Source organism: Quercus suber, unplaced genomic scaffold, assembly GCF_002906115.3.
Source record: "Quercus suber isolate HL8 unplaced genomic scaffold, Cork oak 2.0 scaffold_149, whole genome shotgun sequence".
In the NCBI taxonomy this organism is placed as follows: domain Eukaryota; kingdom Viridiplantae; phylum Streptophyta; class Magnoliopsida; order Fagales; family Fagaceae; genus Quercus; species Quercus suber.
In genome coordinates this window covers 469,226-488,138 of record NW_027069610.1, presented here as the reverse complement: position 1 = coordinate 488,138, position 18,913 = coordinate 469,226, and the positions used below count along the sequence as shown (strand labels likewise).

At 35.0% G+C, this 18,913-nt stretch overlaps 1 protein-coding gene across 2 annotated transcripts; it reads left to right on the top strand.

The window, feature by feature from the left end:
- The first annotated feature begins 886 nt into the window (after nt 1–886).
- Nucleotides 887–17,870, top strand: LOC112009977 (uncharacterized). Of its 2 annotated transcripts, XM_024042337.2 has the most exons (10): nt 888–1,317; nt 2,379–2,538; nt 6,548–6,609; nt 7,781–7,940; nt 8,041–8,161; nt 15,846–15,927; nt 16,035–16,138; nt 17,361–17,439; nt 17,526–17,576; nt 17,666–17,870. In XM_024042337.2, exons 1-10 carry the CDS (start codon nt 1,009–1,011, stop codon nt 17,747–17,749), a joined length of 1,212 nt encoding a protein of 403 aa, XP_023898105.1. In that variant the 5' UTR covers nt 888–1,008; the 3' UTR covers nt 17,750–17,870. The 2 variants fall into 2 exon arrangements, with proteins under 2 accessions (XP_065633220.1, XP_023898105.1); XM_065777148.1 differs by lacking the exons at nt 17,526–17,576; nt 17,666–17,870 and having other exon boundaries at nt 887–1,317; nt 16,035–16,205.
- Nucleotides 17,871–18,913: the final 1,043 nt, after the last annotated feature.

Sequence of the window (18,913 nt, the reverse complement as noted above, 5' to 3'; positions counted from 1 at the left end):
CTCTTTTAGACTCGAGTTCACTGTAGCAACTCGAGTCTCTCAGACTTGAGTTCCATATGGAACTTGAGTCTTACAGACACAAGTTCCCTAAGAACCTTGATTTCCCTGAAGAACGAAGCAAGAAGCAAACCAGAAACTAAAGAATGAAGCAAACCAACAACCTAGAAAAACAAAAAGGGTGATGCAAGAAAAACAACGAAGCAACAGCCAACTCAAAAACAATGAAGCAACAATAACCCCAATTTTGCAACCCCCACGAACCTAGATCTCCCTAACCCAAATCCCTCAGTTTGGACTGCGGTGAAGGCTCTAGGCAGTGGTGGCGAAGGCTCCAGGTGAGGAAAATTGGCTCGAACTAAAATTCCATTCCCTCTACTCTCTTAACTTCCATGGCTGAACCTCCTTGGCCTCCGACAATCATCGCCACCATTGGCAATGGTCCGATCCTAACCTCTGCTCTCTAAGTTTCCATGGCCAAGCTTTTGGGTTTGAACATTTTTTGAATCCTTGATTTGGTCTGGAGAAAGAAAAAAAAAGAAAGAAAGGAAGAACGTGAACATAGTTTTTGCAAAACCTAGAACTCGAGTCTCTAAAACTCGAGTTCCACATGGATTTTAATCCAAACTCGAGTATTAGAGGCTCAAGTTGCTACAATGAACTCGAGTTTAATAGACACGAGATGCTAATTTTCTAAATAGTTTAGAAACATTTGTAGCTAACGAAATTATTTAAAATTATATTATTTTGAAGAAGAAAAAATCCATAAGTTAACACTATCCATTTTTAAAATAAATAAATACAGTACTCGTCTATTTGGCGAGGGATGGGCTTAACAAGGGGTTTGTGGGCAAAGATATGACACTTGGAATAATCACTCACACTCAATCCCCGCTCCACACCAAACCCCACCCAATCCAAATGGCTTCTCTAATATTTGAATGACTCTCTCTCTCTCTCTCACTCACTCTCTCTCGTTTCCATTTTCTTTCTTCCGAAACAACAAAAAAAATGCCAATAATCAGTAGTACCACAACACTAGGATCAGTCTCTGGCCTGAATTCCCTTCTCTTCACCAGCGATGCCTCCTCCTGCCACACTCCTTCTTCATTCCCTTCTCTCCTAAACTATTCCAATTTCTCAAGACATTCCCACAAATGCAAGAAAAAGTTTTACTCACCTTTTCAAACTCCCAAAGTCTCTCTCTCTGGCAATCCCAAAACCGAGCAACCAGCCTCTGCCTCTGCCTCTGCCTCTGCCAACGCCAACGCCGACGCTACCCAACTTCTTGACGACTCACCAGAATCTGTTCTTAGACGGGTGTGTGTGTGTTTTGTTTTTGTTTCTTTATATATATATATATATATATTCTCAATTGGTATTTCTAATTTTAATGACGATACATTATGGAATTATTCTTTATGTTTTTTTTTTTTTTTTTAAATTTTAAATTTTGGCTTATGAATGAGAAAAACTAGTTGATAGGATTGGTAGGTACATCACCATGTATTAAGACACTGATATAGAGAAAGCTAAATTATGATACGCAAGCTAATTTGACTAGTAAATTCATGTAAGTATCATTTGAATGTACGAAGGGATTTGAAGAACAATTGCAAGTAGAAATTGCTTGATACAAGTTTAAAAACGCATGATCATTTGGGTTATCAAGATTTTGCTCAAAATAGAAAGAATTACGGAAATCAACCTCTCCAAAAAAAAAAAAAAAAAATCAACTCTTCCAGACCTTTAAAAACTGGGAGCGATGTGCGCTGGGTGTGAGCTTTTCGAAACAATAGTGATATGATGGATTTGAAATGACATTTTATTCCTAGTCATTTCAAATCTATCCATAAATTTCATCAATAAATATTATTAAAAAAATTGTCATTTCATACTCTATTCAAGTAATTTAAATTAAAACTTGAAATCTAAATTCTTCTCTGCAAATATCTCAACCCAAACGAACCAGTTTTAAATTTCCGTATGTAAGATGCCAATAGCCTTGTCCCATATGGCACTTCCTCCTCTCACAACTGTAGTTGGAGGGCGACTTTGTTGATTTAAAACCCATTGAGTGCGCGTATAACTTATCAATCACAAAAAAATAAAAATAAAAACTGGTATGCTAGATAGTTTCAAGAAAATGTATATACCATTTATCATAGACCAACTTGAAGCCGTAGTTATGAACTAATCAATTAAGGTGGCAAGAAACTCCATTTGGCTATACATACCTGAAAACTTAGGTGTGACATAGACCTATATCGCATTAGTGAAAAAAGCTTCATTGTTTATTTATTGCATAAGTTTTGTGTCCTGATTGAGTTCACTTTACTTTGTAGTAATTAATCCCATATTTATTTTCTGCAAAGAACTAGAGATCTGCTGATTGGAAGACAGCGACAGCTTATATTGATAGTGGATTCATCTACAAAGGAAGGATTGAAGGTTCTAATGGTGGAGGTTTGCTGGTCCGGTTTTATTCTCTTGTAGGTTTTCTTCCATTCTCACAGTTGAGTCCATCACATTCTTGTGAAGGTACTATTTTTCTTGGTTTCTGGTGGTACTTTGCTCTTGAAAGTTCTTTTCATTTCCCCTTCATTCTCTCTCTCTCTCTCTCTCTCACACACACACACACACACACACACACATTTCATTTAAGATGTGAATGGTTCAAGTATGTTTCTTTTTTCCTTTAGGTAAGAGAAACCTTTTTAATGCATATACTTTGACATGACATGTACCATAAATGGGTGAACTTTCCTCCATTTTTTCTTCCAAGCTTCCACCTGTTTAATTATTGCTACTTGGATCAGATGGAAAGGAACATATGTTACTTATGGCATTGATAAATTTTTCCATTAGATTGTCTTTGCTTAGAGTAAGACTAGATCAACATGTGTTAGTAAGGTGAATGATGCTTGCTGAGGAGATAGAATTCAACGTGAAATTTTATTAGTATTATTTCTTTCCCTTAGGTTATTTTTATTTTTATTATTATAACTGATGCAATTTTATAAATCAAAGCAAAAAGAATCTTTGAGTTCACAATGATGAACACAAAGGTACAAAGGATACAAAAAATAATCATATGGAAGGTCTAAGAGAAGCTAGGATTTTGAAAGTGGAAGAACAATCAGTGAAGTTAGGAAGCACAGACGCTTTATTTGGAGTGTCATACCCATGTTAGACATGCATCAGACACTTGAAATTCCTCAGACACTTCTGCATGTGTGTCCCAACCATATCCTTTTTTTTAATTAAAAAAAATTGCAAGACACAGCCGGGACAAGACAACATGAAAAATCTAATACCCTTTCACAAAAAAAAGAGAACATTCATGCTCTGAATAGTAATAGTGCATTTGAAAATTTAATAAATATCTTTATTCTTGAATTTTATTCTAATTCCAAACATCCTCTAATAGTAAAGGATTTGCTTTATCATCCATTATTACTATTAGTTTGATATATAGATATAAATAAATAAATAAATATATATATATATACACATTATATGAAAATAAAAGATTAATAATATATAGAAATATAAATAAAAATAAATTTAATACTTATTTAATAAGCGTATCTTGCTGTACTCGTCCTATTTTTTCAAAAAATTGTTGTGTCGCTGTTTCGTACCTGTATTCGTACCCGTATCCGTGTCCGTGCTTATTAGGTGAAACCCCAACACCTTGACCAATCAAAAAGAGTTTGTTGAAACACAGATTTTTATTGATCCAAGGAGCTCTCAGTGTTTTCAAAAGAACGACAATGCTATTCCTTCCAAACAACTCACATTATGCACCACGAAATTAAGTTCCAAATATCCAATCTATGCTTCACAAGCCAATTCCTCCACATCATTTATTTCCCTTAGTTATGGAAGACATTGAACAAGTTACTGTAATCATTCATCTCACTTTAATAATTTTCTTTTGATTTCTTGTTCTGTCATTCTTATTGCCTTCTCAGTTACTTTAAATGGCCTATTAGAATTTAATACCTATATTTTATGCTTCTTATTGCTGCCAAACTTGAGAAAGGGGAAATTTTGCATTGAATCTTCTTTCAGAAGTTTCAACATCTATCAGCTCAAAGTCTCATTTATGGAGATAAAATAAAACTATTATCTCTGCCTCCAAATAATGAAAATGTACCAAAATTGTGTTATGTAAACATTTGTAGAAACCCAAAAAACCGTTTATGCAAACTCAATTGCTTGCCAGTGTAACGGTATCACTCTACTTGTTAAAAGGTAATGCTGTTTCATTGTTGTAAAATTTTTACAAATAATCAAATGTTTAATATTGGTTTTGTCTAGACATGACGCATTGTCGTTGAGGACTTTCCTACTTAAAACATCTAAGGCTTAGAGCAAGGTGATGCCATGATATTAGTTTTGATTAAAATATCAAAAAGATTTGTGTTGTATGTGATAAAATACCGTATATAATGAATTAAATATATCAGGAAATGTTCTCTCGATGGACAGAATATAATTGAACTAAAAAAATAAATAATAAATTGGCTATCAAGATGGTAATAATAACTGAAATTACATTTGAACAATTGACAAATAAAAATGATAATGCCTTGAATTTTTATGGCTGAAATACAGATTTGCAGCAGTATAACAGCTAACAGCTTCTCTCATTTTCTTATTCCCTCCCACTCCCCCCCCCCTCTCTCTCTCTCTCTCTCTCTCTCTCTCTCTCTCATTTGGTGTGAGGCATTTCCTTTAAAAAACAATTTCCCAGAATTGTATGGTATAGCTCATAATAAGGATTCTTAAGTGGCTGAACTGGCATCTTTTTCATAAAATAGTTTCAGCTAGAATATTAGATTTATTCAACCAGTTCAAGACTAGGAGTTAGAATCGGTTACCTCTTTTATGGACCTCATATATTCTGGCTCATTGAGACGAAATGGGGAGGATAAATTATGTTGGAAACTCTCTCCTTGGGGGTGTTCGAAGTCAGATTTTATTATAGAGCTCTATAACCCTCTCTAACTCTTGATCTTTTCCATGGAAGCCATTGTGGAAATCAAAAGTACCTACAAAAATTAGTTTCTTCGTTTGGACTGAAGCATTGGATAAAATTTTGTCTGTTGATATTTTGCAGAGGCTGCAAGTGGTGGTGGTGGTGGTGGATTGGTGTTGTATGTGTAAAAGGAATGGGGAGAATATTAATCACTTACTTCTACATTGCCCTGTAGCTTGTGAGTTATGAAATATAGTGTGTTCACTCTTTGGGGTGCATTGGGCCATGTTGCATGGTGCTGTGGAGCTTCTTACTAGTTGGTCAGGCAAGTTTAAAAGACAAAGCTATTGTGATTTGGAGTATGCCTCATTGCCTCTTGGGGTATTTGGATTGAAAGGAATGCATGTACTTTTGAAAGGAATGAAAGATCGATTCACAATTTTAAGCTTAAATTCTTTCACTCTATTCAAGTGGCCAAATGCTTCGAGTGTTTCTACTTTCTATTCTTTGCAAGATTTACTTGATTTTTTTTTTTTTTTTTTTTCTGTAGCTTCCTGTGTGCTTTATTTTCATTTTATTGTTCTCTTTTCTTTATCAATGAAGTTAATTACTTATCCAAAAAAAAAAAAAATTTGTGNCTCAGGAGTAATCTACTCCAAGATCTTTGCATGCTCTGTCTGTCATTAATTAAATCTGAACAATTGTTTGGAAAATATTTTGTAATTTCAAGAAGAGAAAGAAACTTGAAAAATTAAACTCTGAACATCTTTTATTTTTTTTTTTGTATGAATGAAAGAATATTTAACCAAGAGGTAACTGATTATGAATCTGACAAAAAAGCAGTACTAGCTGTAAAAGATGACTCTGACTCAAACTGAGACCTTGGCTACTAGTTAGCCAATAACTCAAACTGAGACATAGACTATGGGTTAAGCACGTCAAAAATGATAGTCTACTATGACATAATTTTCTATCCAAAGCAGATATTCTGATTTTCTTGCAACCAGTAAGCTTCAACCAGAAACCTCTATTATGTTATGGAAAATGGAGTCCTCTGTTCTATAACGACCTGAGTGAATTCTCCCATTCCTTTCGCCACTGTTCCTGGTACCAACATGTCTCATTCAATAGCCCCTCTCAAATTATTTTTTGGAAAACCATATTCCTAATACAAGCGATGTAAGCTTTCCTTGCTATCCCATAGCACTTCCATAGAAAATACAAGTATTGCGTTACCTGGTCCCTATTAGCCAATCTGTTCTGCATGATAAGCCAAGCGAAGAAGCTTTGTCTTGGAATTTTCTTAATACAATTTCATCATCTCCTTCATGCATCTGCCTTGTTTCTAGTTTTTAGTAGTAAAGTCTCCTTTAAAAGAAAAACAGATCCCTGAGACCAAATCTATTTTATTTCAAACTTTTTCAAGTTATCTCTCCCCTTCCCCCAAGTGGATATATGTTTACTGTTCATTTCAATGGATTTTGTGTTTCTAACTTACTATAGTGGCAAGTGAACTTTAAATTGCTAACATACTGTAAAATTTCTTGATGACATTTAATGTAGATCCAAGCAAAACTATACATGAGATTGCCAAGGGTTTAACTGGTTCAGATATTTCCATGAAGGTAATTAACTCATTTACCCATATTACTTGTAATTTTCTAAAATATTAATGTTTGCCTCCTATATCAATTGTCTCTAAGTATGCCTCATATATAACGAGTGATATATAATGTTTAGATTCTTATTGTCTCTTTGTGAATATTTCTATGTTCTTCAAGATGAGTGTTCATTAAGTTTTAAACCATAAAGAGGGGTAAAATCTTTGCTTACTTGTTAATTCAAAGGAGGTGGGTAGTCTTCAAAGCTGTACGATCAGTCCTCTGACCATAAAAAACAACAGGCTAAACTGTGAGGTTCTATGAAGGCAATAAAATAGCAATTAATTTTTGTCAAAATTTAAGGGGTTCCCTTTGGAATGGTAACAATATAGAATAGGTTGTGGTTTAAACAATATATACCATCTATGGACTTAGGATAGTGGTGAAATAGTTTACTTATCTGCAGATGATGTGCATATTAGACATGTAGCAAACTCATTCTTTGTGCAGATGACTTTTATTAATATTAATATCTTACGTTGATTTTGGTGCTTGCAATGTTCCAAAGGTTCTCACAGAAAAATTAGGTGTCTGTTGATCAAGATGCTCAGCTTCCAGGTTGAGTTTAGAAGTGTGCTGTTTTTTCTTTTGGTGGTTGAAATCAAGGGAGGAGAATAAAAGAGAGTATAGAATGGATAGATTGTGTTCCATTTTCAAGTGTTAATCTTTTTGGTTGACTGATAGATGCAGCATTACAGTAGCAACAAAATTTTCCAGAGTGCATCTCAACCTTATACTCTCATTATTTGGGACATTTTGTTGAAAATTTCAGATTGCTTTTGGCTCCTTAACAAAATGTGCTCTTGAGCTATGTACTTGTAATTGTGCAACCATATACTCTCATTATTTTCCCTCTCTCTAAGATAACTGGCAGTTGGTTGAGTCTTCATCTTATGTCTGCCAATCATATTTGCTGCTTTTGAATGCTCTTAATTCAATTATTTCTATTCTATTTGACCTTTCTCTCAAACATAGAAAAACGAATAAAAGAATAGGATTTTCCTTAGAAAATGTCTCTTAAGGTTGGTTATTCTCTTACAGTGATCAAAGATTTTTATCTTTCTACCTTCTTCCAGTATAGTAATTAAAGAATTGTTCTTGATATAGATACTACCTTAGTTTCTTGTTATATTAGGTAATCCAAGCGGATGAGGAGAACAAGAAACTGATATTCTCTGAAAAGGAAGCTGTCTGGTCTCAGTTTTCTGAACAAGTTAATGTAGGGGATATTTTTGAAGCAAGAGTGGGCTCTGTTGAAGATTATGGTGCCTTTATCCATTTACGATTTCCTGATGGTATATTCTATTTTGATACTTGTGTTTCTTGTTTTCCATTGTATTTCTATTGGCAAAAAAGTTGTAAGTGGCAACGTGGCATCTTAAAACTATGATGCAGGTTTGTATCATCTCACTGGCCTAGTGCATGTCTCAGAGGTTTCTTGGGATTTAGTTCAGGATGTAAGAGACATCCTAAGTGAAGGTGATGAAGTAAGGGTGAAAGTTATAAGTGTTGATAGGTTAGTTTGCAGCACTTCTTTCCTGATTTTCACCATTTTCTCGTTTAATTAATGGATATATCTATGACCAAGTCTCAAGTAATAATGCCAAATCCTAATGTACTAATGCAGATTCTTAACTTAGTTGTATTTTCTTTTATACCTAATACTTACATGCGCATTTTCAACTCCAAGTTAGGCCTCGTCATAAAAGTACACATGTAGCTTTTTTCAATTGTGAATTTGAACTAATTAATTGAGCAAGCACTTTCTTTCTCCAGCTCTCTGAGGTCTTTCTACTCTCTGTTTTTTTTCTTCTATCGGCTTCTATTTTTTTCTATTGGCTCCTCACTCTTTTTTTTTCTTCTATCGACTTCTATTTTTTTTTTTTTCCAGAAGCTCCTCACTCTTTCTATTTTTTTCACTCTTTCTTTCTCCAACTCTCTTTTCTTCTATTGGCTTCTCCCAGAGGTCATATCGGCTTCTATTTTTTTCCCTTGTTCTTGATTAGTTGTTGTTTCTGATTTTGGATTTGTTAGATCGGCTTCTATTTTTCTTGATCATTTATTATTGTTGTTCTTTTTATTTTTATTTTTTTTATTATTATTTTTTTTTCTGTTCTTGATCTGTTGTTGTTGTTGTTGTTTTGATTTTAGATTTGTAATTTAAATTATATCAGTTTTATGAGAGCAAGAATTTTTTTGCTTTTATTGTTGTGGTTTGATTAATTTTATTGCGTGAGTGAGCTTTAGGGCAAAGGGCAGAGCTGAGAGGAGATGAGAGGCCTGAGGGAGTTGGCTTGCGCAGAGTAGAGAGATGAGATGAAAAAATGCTGAGGCTATGCGCGATCTGAAGAAGAGACCTTGCCCTTTATTGAAGGGCAATTTTGGTAATTAAACTCACCCCAATGGATATATATCAAACGCCCACTCCAGCTTTTACAAAATGGACCGAAACACGTCCATAACTGAAACGCGCATTTCTTCACAAATATAAAACGCAACTTTTGTCAAAAAGTTGCATTTTATACTCACCAAACACTGAACTTGGGCTGGCTTTTTTAAAATGCCAATTTTTGGGCTCAAAACGCCCAAACAAATGGGCACTTATTCCCTTAATATCTAAGATCCCAAATATCAATGCTATCCAACTATACCCTGGGAAGATTTTTCAAACACAAAATGGGAAGGTTTTTTGGATAACAGGCAAACATTTGTACAATCATCAAACATATTGTCTGTTTCTGAATATTGCGAGAAATAGTGAAAAAAAAAAAAAAGATTTTTCTGTCTTCCTCTAAAAGAGCTTCCACTGCACATGTGAAATTTGCATGTCTCCATAAGTGCCTTCTTGACAAACATGTTCTTCAGCATTTTTCTGACTTTTGTCTTGAGTGGTCACATTTAGGAGGCTATATTGCTGGGTCATCTTTCTTGAACTTCCTGTGCTCTGATCCTTTATGCAGCTAATTGATAAATCAATAGATGGCGCAATACAGTAAGAGTGCATGATAATATAGAAGGTTTCTGAAGGTAATTTGAAATGCACTGGGTAATGGAAGAATTTAGGTTGCTTTATTAATTATTGATGTAGGAAAATTGGGGAAATTAGTCTACGTATATGATGCAAGGAAATTTCAAGTAGCTATATCCTAATTCTCATGTAAATAGTTAGTCAGTTAGTTAGATGATTGCTTAAGCATTAGCCAATAGGATTTAGACACTTGTCAACCATCTAGAGGTTGCCAATGCCAAAAACCTAGTATAAGCAGTGGAATGTATGCTCTTTGTAAATCAGTTTTGATAATTGAATAAATTGTTAGACTTTGTGTGCTATTTGGAACTGTGTGTTCTTGCAGAGGTACTTAACCACCTATCATTGTGTTCTAAGCAACTCAGCTCTTTCATTATTTCTAAACCATACACAAACAGCCCATCATATTCCCTGCATCAATTTGGTATAGTTAGGCTTTGGCCAATCACGTGGCAGCCACATGGTTAAGGGTGTCCACGAGTCGGGTTTGTGCCCAACCCACAACCAACCCGATGACATCAAGTTTCTGGTGAGAAGACCCGCTGCCAACTGCAGAAACCCACGGGTCAAGTTGGATTAGACTCGGTTGGTCAGCGGTCGGGTCGGTCAAAGCTGAGAAGATGTTGCCGAAGGTTCAAATCGGTGGCAATCTGCATTTTTTAGCCAATCTTCGTCGGATTTAAGCAAAAACCACTAGATCTGAGCAAAATAACACCGGATCTTTACCGGATTTTAGCAAAAAACTACCAAATTTTCGTTGGATTTGAGAAAAACTCACCAGATTTGTGCCGTATTTGAGCAAAACCCACTAGATTGTGGCCGGATATGAGTGAAAATGATGAGATCTGACCTAAAACCACAAGATCTTCATTGGATTTGAGCGAAAATCAGTATGTTTTTGCCGGATCGGGGGTAGATCTAGCCTCTTAGCTGATCAGATTGGGTGGCTTGGGTTTTGGAGAAGGAGATCTGCCACCCTACCCATCGACGTCGGTTTTGGACCTCTGAGACCCGCCACCCACTGCCTTTATCCTTAGATTGGACTGTTTTGGTTCGGGTGGCTCCAAGTTGGACGGGTTTTGCGGGTCAGAGGTGGGTGTGGACTGCCCTACACATGGTGGGTTCTTGTAACTAACTCAGCAGCTTGCTTATGTAACTATAAATAAGTAGGGCTGCCCTCATTGTAACTAGTTGAATTTGAATCCAAGAAATCTGCCTATGAGGTATTATTCCAAGAGCGTGTCTCTTGAAGAGCTAGTTCATTCTTTCTTTTCTCTAAGCAACTTAGCTTTCTAAATCATCTTTCCTTTTCACCATTTTTTCCTCCATCAATATGCTTGTGATATGCTTGTGGTGGGATTATAATTACAATAATTTTTGGGTCTAGGGTTTATAGTTTTAAAATGGTTATGGTTCAAATTGACTATACTTGGATAATATGGGAAATCCTGAAGCAAACAAGCTAAAATATAATTATAGACAGGACTTGTGTTTAGGAATTAAAGGGTATTTTGATGAGTTATTTGATGGCTATTTGGTAGATAAAGTATTTGGGGTTTTAAGGTTTTGATAAGTGAGAGAAAGGGCGTGATTTGGGGTGGTTAGGAATAAGGAAATGAGGGAAATTTACAGTGTAAGGGATGTGTCAACATACCCGTGAATTCTAAGAAGCGTGGAGACACGTCATGACTTTTCTTGAAAAACTAGGACCCAAAAATTAGTCAGGATTCACAATGGGTGGGGAGCCCATGGTGTATAGGAGGTGACTTTAATGTCACTAGATTTCAAAGTTAGAAAGTGGGAGCTATAAGCAGAACCTAAGCAATGTGGGACTTTTCATATTTTATTTCTGAACATTGTTTGGTGAATCTTTCTCTAGAAATGGGATTTTTCACTTGGTGAAAAACTCAAGAATCTCCGTCTCTATCCACAGGCAAGTATTCTAGTTTTGCTTCCATTGAATTCACCTATTAAATATTAATTTAACTGTTTCATGGTCTTATCTGTTCCTCTATGGTTTGGGAAAAAAGCCTTGAGCTTGGAATCTATATTTTAGTCAACATGATCTTGGAAGAGAAATTTTGTAGAGATGTAGTAGGATTTTGACTTCGCTACCAAATTGGAGAAATACATCTACACGTGCTAATGGTGGGTATTGGGTTACAACAATTTGTGCCTGGTTCAAAATGGGGGTTTCGGTATCATGATTTAGCTCTTGGGGGGTGTTGGTGTTCAAACAGAGTGCAGGGGCCTTATGGGGTAGGTATGTGGAAATATATCAGGAAAGAGTGGACATTATCCAAAAAAAAAAAAAAATTTGTGGGACTAGGGTTTAGAGTTTTAGAATTAAGGGGCATGGTTCAAAATTGATTTAATTTTGATAAGATGAGGAAAAGGATCAAGAATACTGTTTCCATAAGCAAAAATGTTGTTAGGAAATTATGGACAACAATTATGTATAGGAATTAAATGGCTTATGAGTTATTTGATGGCTACTATGGAAGGGAAATTAAAGGCCAGGGCCTCGAATACTAAATGTTCCTTATCAATCAGCTCTATCTTATTTAGGGGGCAAGCCTTGGTGCGATGGCACGTGCCTTCCACCAAAAGCATTAGGTCACGGGTTTGATTCCAAGAATCAGCCTCCAAAAAATTTTGGGGGTAAGACTACCTACCAATCACCTCTCTTAGAGCCTGCAAAAGTGGGAGTTTTCTGTACTAGGTACGACATTTTAGCTCTATATTATTTGAGTATAATAACAAACTTATATAGACTCAAAATCTAGACTTTTACTATAGAACTAAACTTCCTACATTGTTTTGTACACTAAATCGTAATTGAATTGAACCAAAATCCACACATAAAGACCCATAAGCCAGATATGACTTGCCTATATATAAAATAAAGCCCAAGGCCCATAACTATGACTCACAACTTACAATGACAATTAAACACAACAAAAAAAAAACCTAGACAATTGACTAGAAAAATCAAATAAAATGTGAAATAAAATACTAAGAACCAAATTTATTACCATAAGCACTATTCTTGAGGCTTCCAAGGAGGATCTTTTTTCTCGGGAAAATAACACTTTACCACTCTAAATATACCTCTAATTACACTTTGCACCTTAAACTTTCAGAATGCATGGTTACCACCCTAAACTGTAACTTATGTCTCACTTTGCACTCCACTGTCAATTGGGCTGTTAACTTGGACAAAAAAGCATGGTACCACGTTAAAAGATCTAATTACCTCTCTTCTCAATCCCTTAAAAACAAAAGGAAAATTACATTTTACCATCCTAAACTATACCCCCGACTATATTTTGTATTCTTAACTTTGGTATTTCATCCTAGATATCAGCAGAATTGATGGCATGGTGCAAAGTGTAACATAGGTTATAATTTAGAGTGCTAACCGTGCATTTTGAAAGTTTATGGTGCAAAATGTAATTTGGGTTATAATTTAGGATGGTAAAGTGTAATTACCCATTTTTCTCTAATCACACTTTGATTATGCCATCAATTGCGATGCTAGGTGTTTGGTCTATATCTAGCTATTAGGATCATGTTAGGAACTCAAAATAGTTCAAAAGAAAGCAGAATTAGGGCAAACATAGGAAGTGTCAATCAGCACTCAAAGTGTCCCAATTGGCATTTCAAGGCCTCCGATTGTTACTATGTGCCTTTATTGCCCAAAATGCATTCCAACTCAGCCCAAGCCAAGTCCAAGAGCCTCTTGCATGTGGGAGACAGCTAGCAATCAGTTTAAGGCTGGAATTAGAATTTTAATCCGTGTGGAAATATGATTGGGCATATTTCCAAGAGTTGGTTAAGGTTTGAGTTAGTTAGAAGTTAGTTCGAGTTTGTTTTGCAAGTGCACATGTAACACATTAAATGCATTTTGAGGTTCTATATAGCATGTCTAAAGAGTGATCCAGTAGTAATGAGCCATGTGTGGTCAATGAGAATGAGGCAAGGAGTGTATAAAAGTAGTTATGTAACCCTCATAAACAATGAAGTCTAATCAATTTGTTGCTGATGCAGGACAAAAATAAAAGAACAAGAAAATTAAATGCTAAACCTAAGAATCAGCACTTAGGTCGCTTGGAATCAGCATCAAGCTAAACCCTTAGGAATCAGCATCTAAGGCGTTAAGAGTCAGCAGCTAACAATTGGAAAAAGCATCCAATCTGAATGTCATTAATCACATCTATTCTCAAATACAAATAAACTAGACTCTTATAGAAAGCTAGAACTGGGAAAATAAAGAGATAAAGATAACAACATACCAAAACTAATCCTAAGCGAACTCAAATACTAATCTCTATCTAATCTCAAATCTAATCCTTATCCAAAGATAAATACAAAAATCTGAAAATATAAATTTTAAAATAATTTTCGTTTTGCTCCTGCATTAGTTGCCTTTGTGCATGTTTCTCTCTAGTCTTTTCTTTTTCTTGGTGGTAGAGATACCCTTAAAGTAGTCTCATCAAGTCTTATAATTGGAGGTCACTCTCTCAAAGAAGTCACAAGTTCAATTGATCTTCAATTCCATGCAATCCATCATCCAACCCAAAACAAATTGGGAGTAAGGTTGCCTACCATGATCTCGCCTAGACCCTACAAAAGTGGGATATTTGTGCACTGGGTACAATCATCATCCAACCCAAAACCCTAATCAAGCACTCATTCAAAGTCATTACCAACCGCAACCCTAGAACTCTCTAAACACTGACCCTCATATTTCCATCATCAAGAACAATTAGAAATCCCTCATACCCAAAACCCTAAGCCAATCCAAATCCTAAAATCCTAAAGAAGCCTACCTATCAAAAATCCTAAAGAGACCATTTGAATCATCAAGGAACCCTAATCCTTAATTGTGCTCCTTATAATAGCTCCACTTGAACCTCAACCTTCTTATGCCAGATAATCCACAATGTTCAAATCATGTCATGATGTACGGATGAACTTTGCATCCACCACCAATCCAAATCTCTATATAATGAAATTGCCCATGGGGTCCACATTTTCAATTCCACTATGAAAGTTCCTTACAATTGATCATCTTTTTCCATAGTTAGAAACCTTGGTAATTTTAATAAATGCCCTGTTGGGGAAATGGTAATGGAGATATGCTACAAAAAGAAATCTGCTTTAGAGAAGAGGAGTACGGCTAAACACAGGAATGGGGTTAGTGATTTTCTGCTACAACGAGGGGACCCAATGTAGTGATCCTGTAGAAGCATATTCGGAGTGATTGGAAGAACAAGCATCCCTGATTTGAAGTTGGAGATAGTATTTGCATTCATTTTGGTATGATTTATGGTGTGGGGATTTACCTTTGAAGTCCTTTTTCCATAGTTATTTGCATTGCAATGGATAAGGGTGTAACATTTGCATATTATTAATGGTGTGTTCATTGGTGTCCCAAATTTTCATGAGCATTGCAAGACTACAAAATGCAATCAATCAATCAATAATTTCTTTGATTTATTATATTCCAAGCAGGGTACTATGATAGAGTTAGAGACAAACAGTTTGGAGTTTGTATCTTCATATTATCAGGTTGCAGGTTGAGTGGTCTGTAGCATTCCATTTGGATGGTAAAAGTTCCATCAAAGCGGGATGGTTTTCTCCTTGGTCGGGACTTATTTCAGTTATGCTGGAGTTGGTTGTGGGTTTATAGTGGAGTTGGACAAATTGTTTTGAAAGGCATTGGAATAGTATTATTTGGAATTCCATCCCACTTTGTCTTGTGGTATATTTGGAGGGAGAGAAATGCTTGTTCTTTTGAAGAAATGAACTCGTGGTGATGGATTTGAAGTCTTAATTTCTCGGTTCACTCTATTAACACAGGCTATAGTGGATTTTGCTTCACTGCCATTTTTAGTGTTGGGATCTTTGTGACTTAGATCCTAGGAATTTGTACTCTTAGATCCTAGGGATACACCCTTTTTTCTTGAATGAATTTATTACTAAATTGCTAAATCTCATTTCATTTGATAGAGGAATCATAAGGCTACTGTATTTTGAAGGGGAAAAAGTTGTTAATTATCAATAGTTATCAATAGCTTGCTATACTTTTCCTATTGCCTGTCCTGTTATACAACGAATTTAACTTTTTGCTGCAACCTTGTGGGTTTTTGACTAAGAATCTATGCAGAGAAAAGACAAGGATTACCCTGTCAATCAAGCAATTGGAGGAAGATCCACTTCTAGAAACTTTAGACAAAGTTATACCTCAGGTTTGTAATAGGATATCATCTTATTTTTCCTTGATCATGCTCTTGATTGCACCCATATTTACTGAAAAAAGAACCTTTCCATTATTAATGAAAATTAAATTGTACAGGATATCTCTGCTGTTCCTGATTCTTTGAGCAATAGCAATATCAGTGACATTGAACCTCTTCCAGGCCTTGAAACAATTTTTGAAGAACTACTACGGGAAGATGGGTATGAATTCATGATTGCTTGACTTATGAAGAAATGTTTATGAAGGTTCAGTGGCTTTAATTGCTGTGTATGTCTAAACAATTTTATTTTATTTTATTTTTTTTTTATTATTATTTTTTTCATGTTGAATGAAAATTGATTACTTAAACCCTTCCATTGTTGATCTTATCGTTATAGTGGGTGTTCTAAATTTTGGTACATTAAATTTATCCCCTGTATTCCAGCCCATGTTTACCTCAAAATAGATGTCTTAACTCCACATTTCTGAATTGTTTTAAGAATGTTGCCGTTTACAACTAGAATGTGAGCCAATATCAAACTTTAAAGATTTAATTTTGCATTAAATCTCAATTCTTGGTTTTTTTTTGTAAATATTGCTAGATCCATTTTGTCAGTGGGCTAGCAACCTTTGAAGATTTAGTTTTGCTATGCAGAGAAGAGTCACTAGAGAAGGGATATCCCTAAGAGAAGAAGGGATGTTTGTCAATATCAACACACACACACACACACACACACACACAAAAGGAAGAAGAAGAAGAAGAAGAACCGTATTTGCTTACTGTTACAGTTAGGGAAATTTTTTTTAAATAAAATAAAACTTTCTCAAAATCAAATTTATGCTATCTTTTATGACATAGTTTTCATAGGTATGAGTTTTGTTAGTATTAAGTCCTGTAAAGTTTTTTTCATTTGAAACACAAATCTAAATGCAGTGAAGAAGATAGAGAGATTATGCTATTTTTTTAGAGCAGTTCTATGTATTTAAACTAGAATCCGTTTTTGAGAACTTTTTTGTTTTTTGTTTTTTGTTTTTTTTGGTTAGTATCACTCACTAATGGTTTCATAGTTGGTCAAACTGATGTATCTTGGATTTTTGACCAAGAATGGTAAGAAGGCAGTTGGGGCTCCTTTAAGACCTTGATTTATTGTGGTTTTAGGTCCCGTATTTCCATATCAAGCTAACTTTCTTTAGATGAGTAGACTCAGAAAACAAGCCTATTTGGGGCTATGACTTTGGAGAAATAAAATTTGGTGGGTACTTATGCCCTCTTTCTCTCTCTCACACACACACAAACCCAATCACTGGCTTAGACAATGAATTGTGCCTTGATGCCTATAAGTCAGAACTTGCTAGCCTGTTTTCTTCTTGAATTTTTGTGTAAAGGGAAGGAATTTTTGGTTTCAGTAACTGAGTAAGATTTTTTTCCTGCATATGGTATAGTATAGATGATGTGAGAATCAGTAGACAAGGGTTTGAGAAACGGGTGGTTTCACAAGATCTGCAGCTTTGGCTTTCAAATGTAAGACACTTGTGTACATGAAATAATCTCGTTTGTATACATCTTCATTTTAGTGTTTACGACTTTGTCATGTTGCATTATTGTAGGCACCACCCACTAACCAGAAGTTCACTCTCCTTGCTCGTGCTGGAAGGCAGGCAAGTTTCATTGTAGCTTCCTTCCCCCCACCCTCTCTCTCTCTCTCTCTCTCTCACACTCAGAGTCCTTTTATCTTCTGTCTGTTCAGGTTCAGGAAATACATCTAACAACATCGCTTGATCAGGATGGCATCAAAAGGGCATTGCAGCGAGCATTAGAACGTGTGCCTTGATTTTAAATTGTGTTCCATTCTCTGATTATTTAATCATTGTGGTTTTTCTGTACAGAAGTTATTGTCAATTTATAATTTGGCCATTTTAAATTATAATGTTCTGTTAGTTATATTCCCAAAACACTTTCTGTTTTTCATACCTTTCCTTAGAGCTAGAAACTGACAAAAAATTCTACAAAATTTCACTCTAAAACTTTCATCAACGTACTTCATAGAATAAAGACTGCATAGCAAATATAACACAAAAGAATTCAACCCATCTTGGTAAATCATAAAACAAATTCTATGGTTAATCTCATATATCTAATTTTCTTTTACAACTTATAATGGAGTATATAGGGCATTAGATACTGCGTAGTTCTAATCTAGTTATAAAGGCAAAAAAGCAGATTGGAAAATAAAATTTAGCCCTAGGCCCTTATCATTTTGGCTTAGACATTTTCTTGTACACTTTGAAGTTTGAAGGTGATCCAAAATTAAGCTAAAATTTAAACCATATAAACTATATCACAAGATCAAAATGAATCCTAATATCCTCTAGAATGAAGTGCAATGGACACCAATTAGAACATTCTTATATAAATTCAAAATTTTTTTCTACATTACAATTTCCATCACAATAAATTAATACTTTCACAAACTTCAAAAGTAATTCTTACAAACCCCAAAGTTCATAAACATATTCTAGCATAGAAAGCAAACAAAAAACTACCATTTAAGCTGTGAAAACTCATTTACTGCAAACCAAAGCAGTATACTTCCTCGTCAAAAAATTGACCTTCTATAAGACTAGATAAAAGAATTTTAAAGCACCGTCTCAAAAAAAGTCAATTTGATGTAAGCCTACCAACTATAATCCAATTTTTATCTTGTCTTCAAAATTAATCTGTCAACCTTGCCTAATTTTGTAATTTCAAACCTCAAATATGCAATTCAATATGATTTCCAAGTGAAAATCCTTCATGAAAAAATTTTAATTATTCCAAATCAAAACCTAAAATTCTAAAAAGTATAAGGTTGAGCACAAAAAAGCTTTGCATAAATTTGATTGCTCAAGAATAATGCTATAAAAAAAACTGTAAATGCATCTGTCCACATAGTCTGCATTGATTTGATTTCACCAGTGCAGTTAACTTGTAACCACTAAATCCCTTTCACTAACCT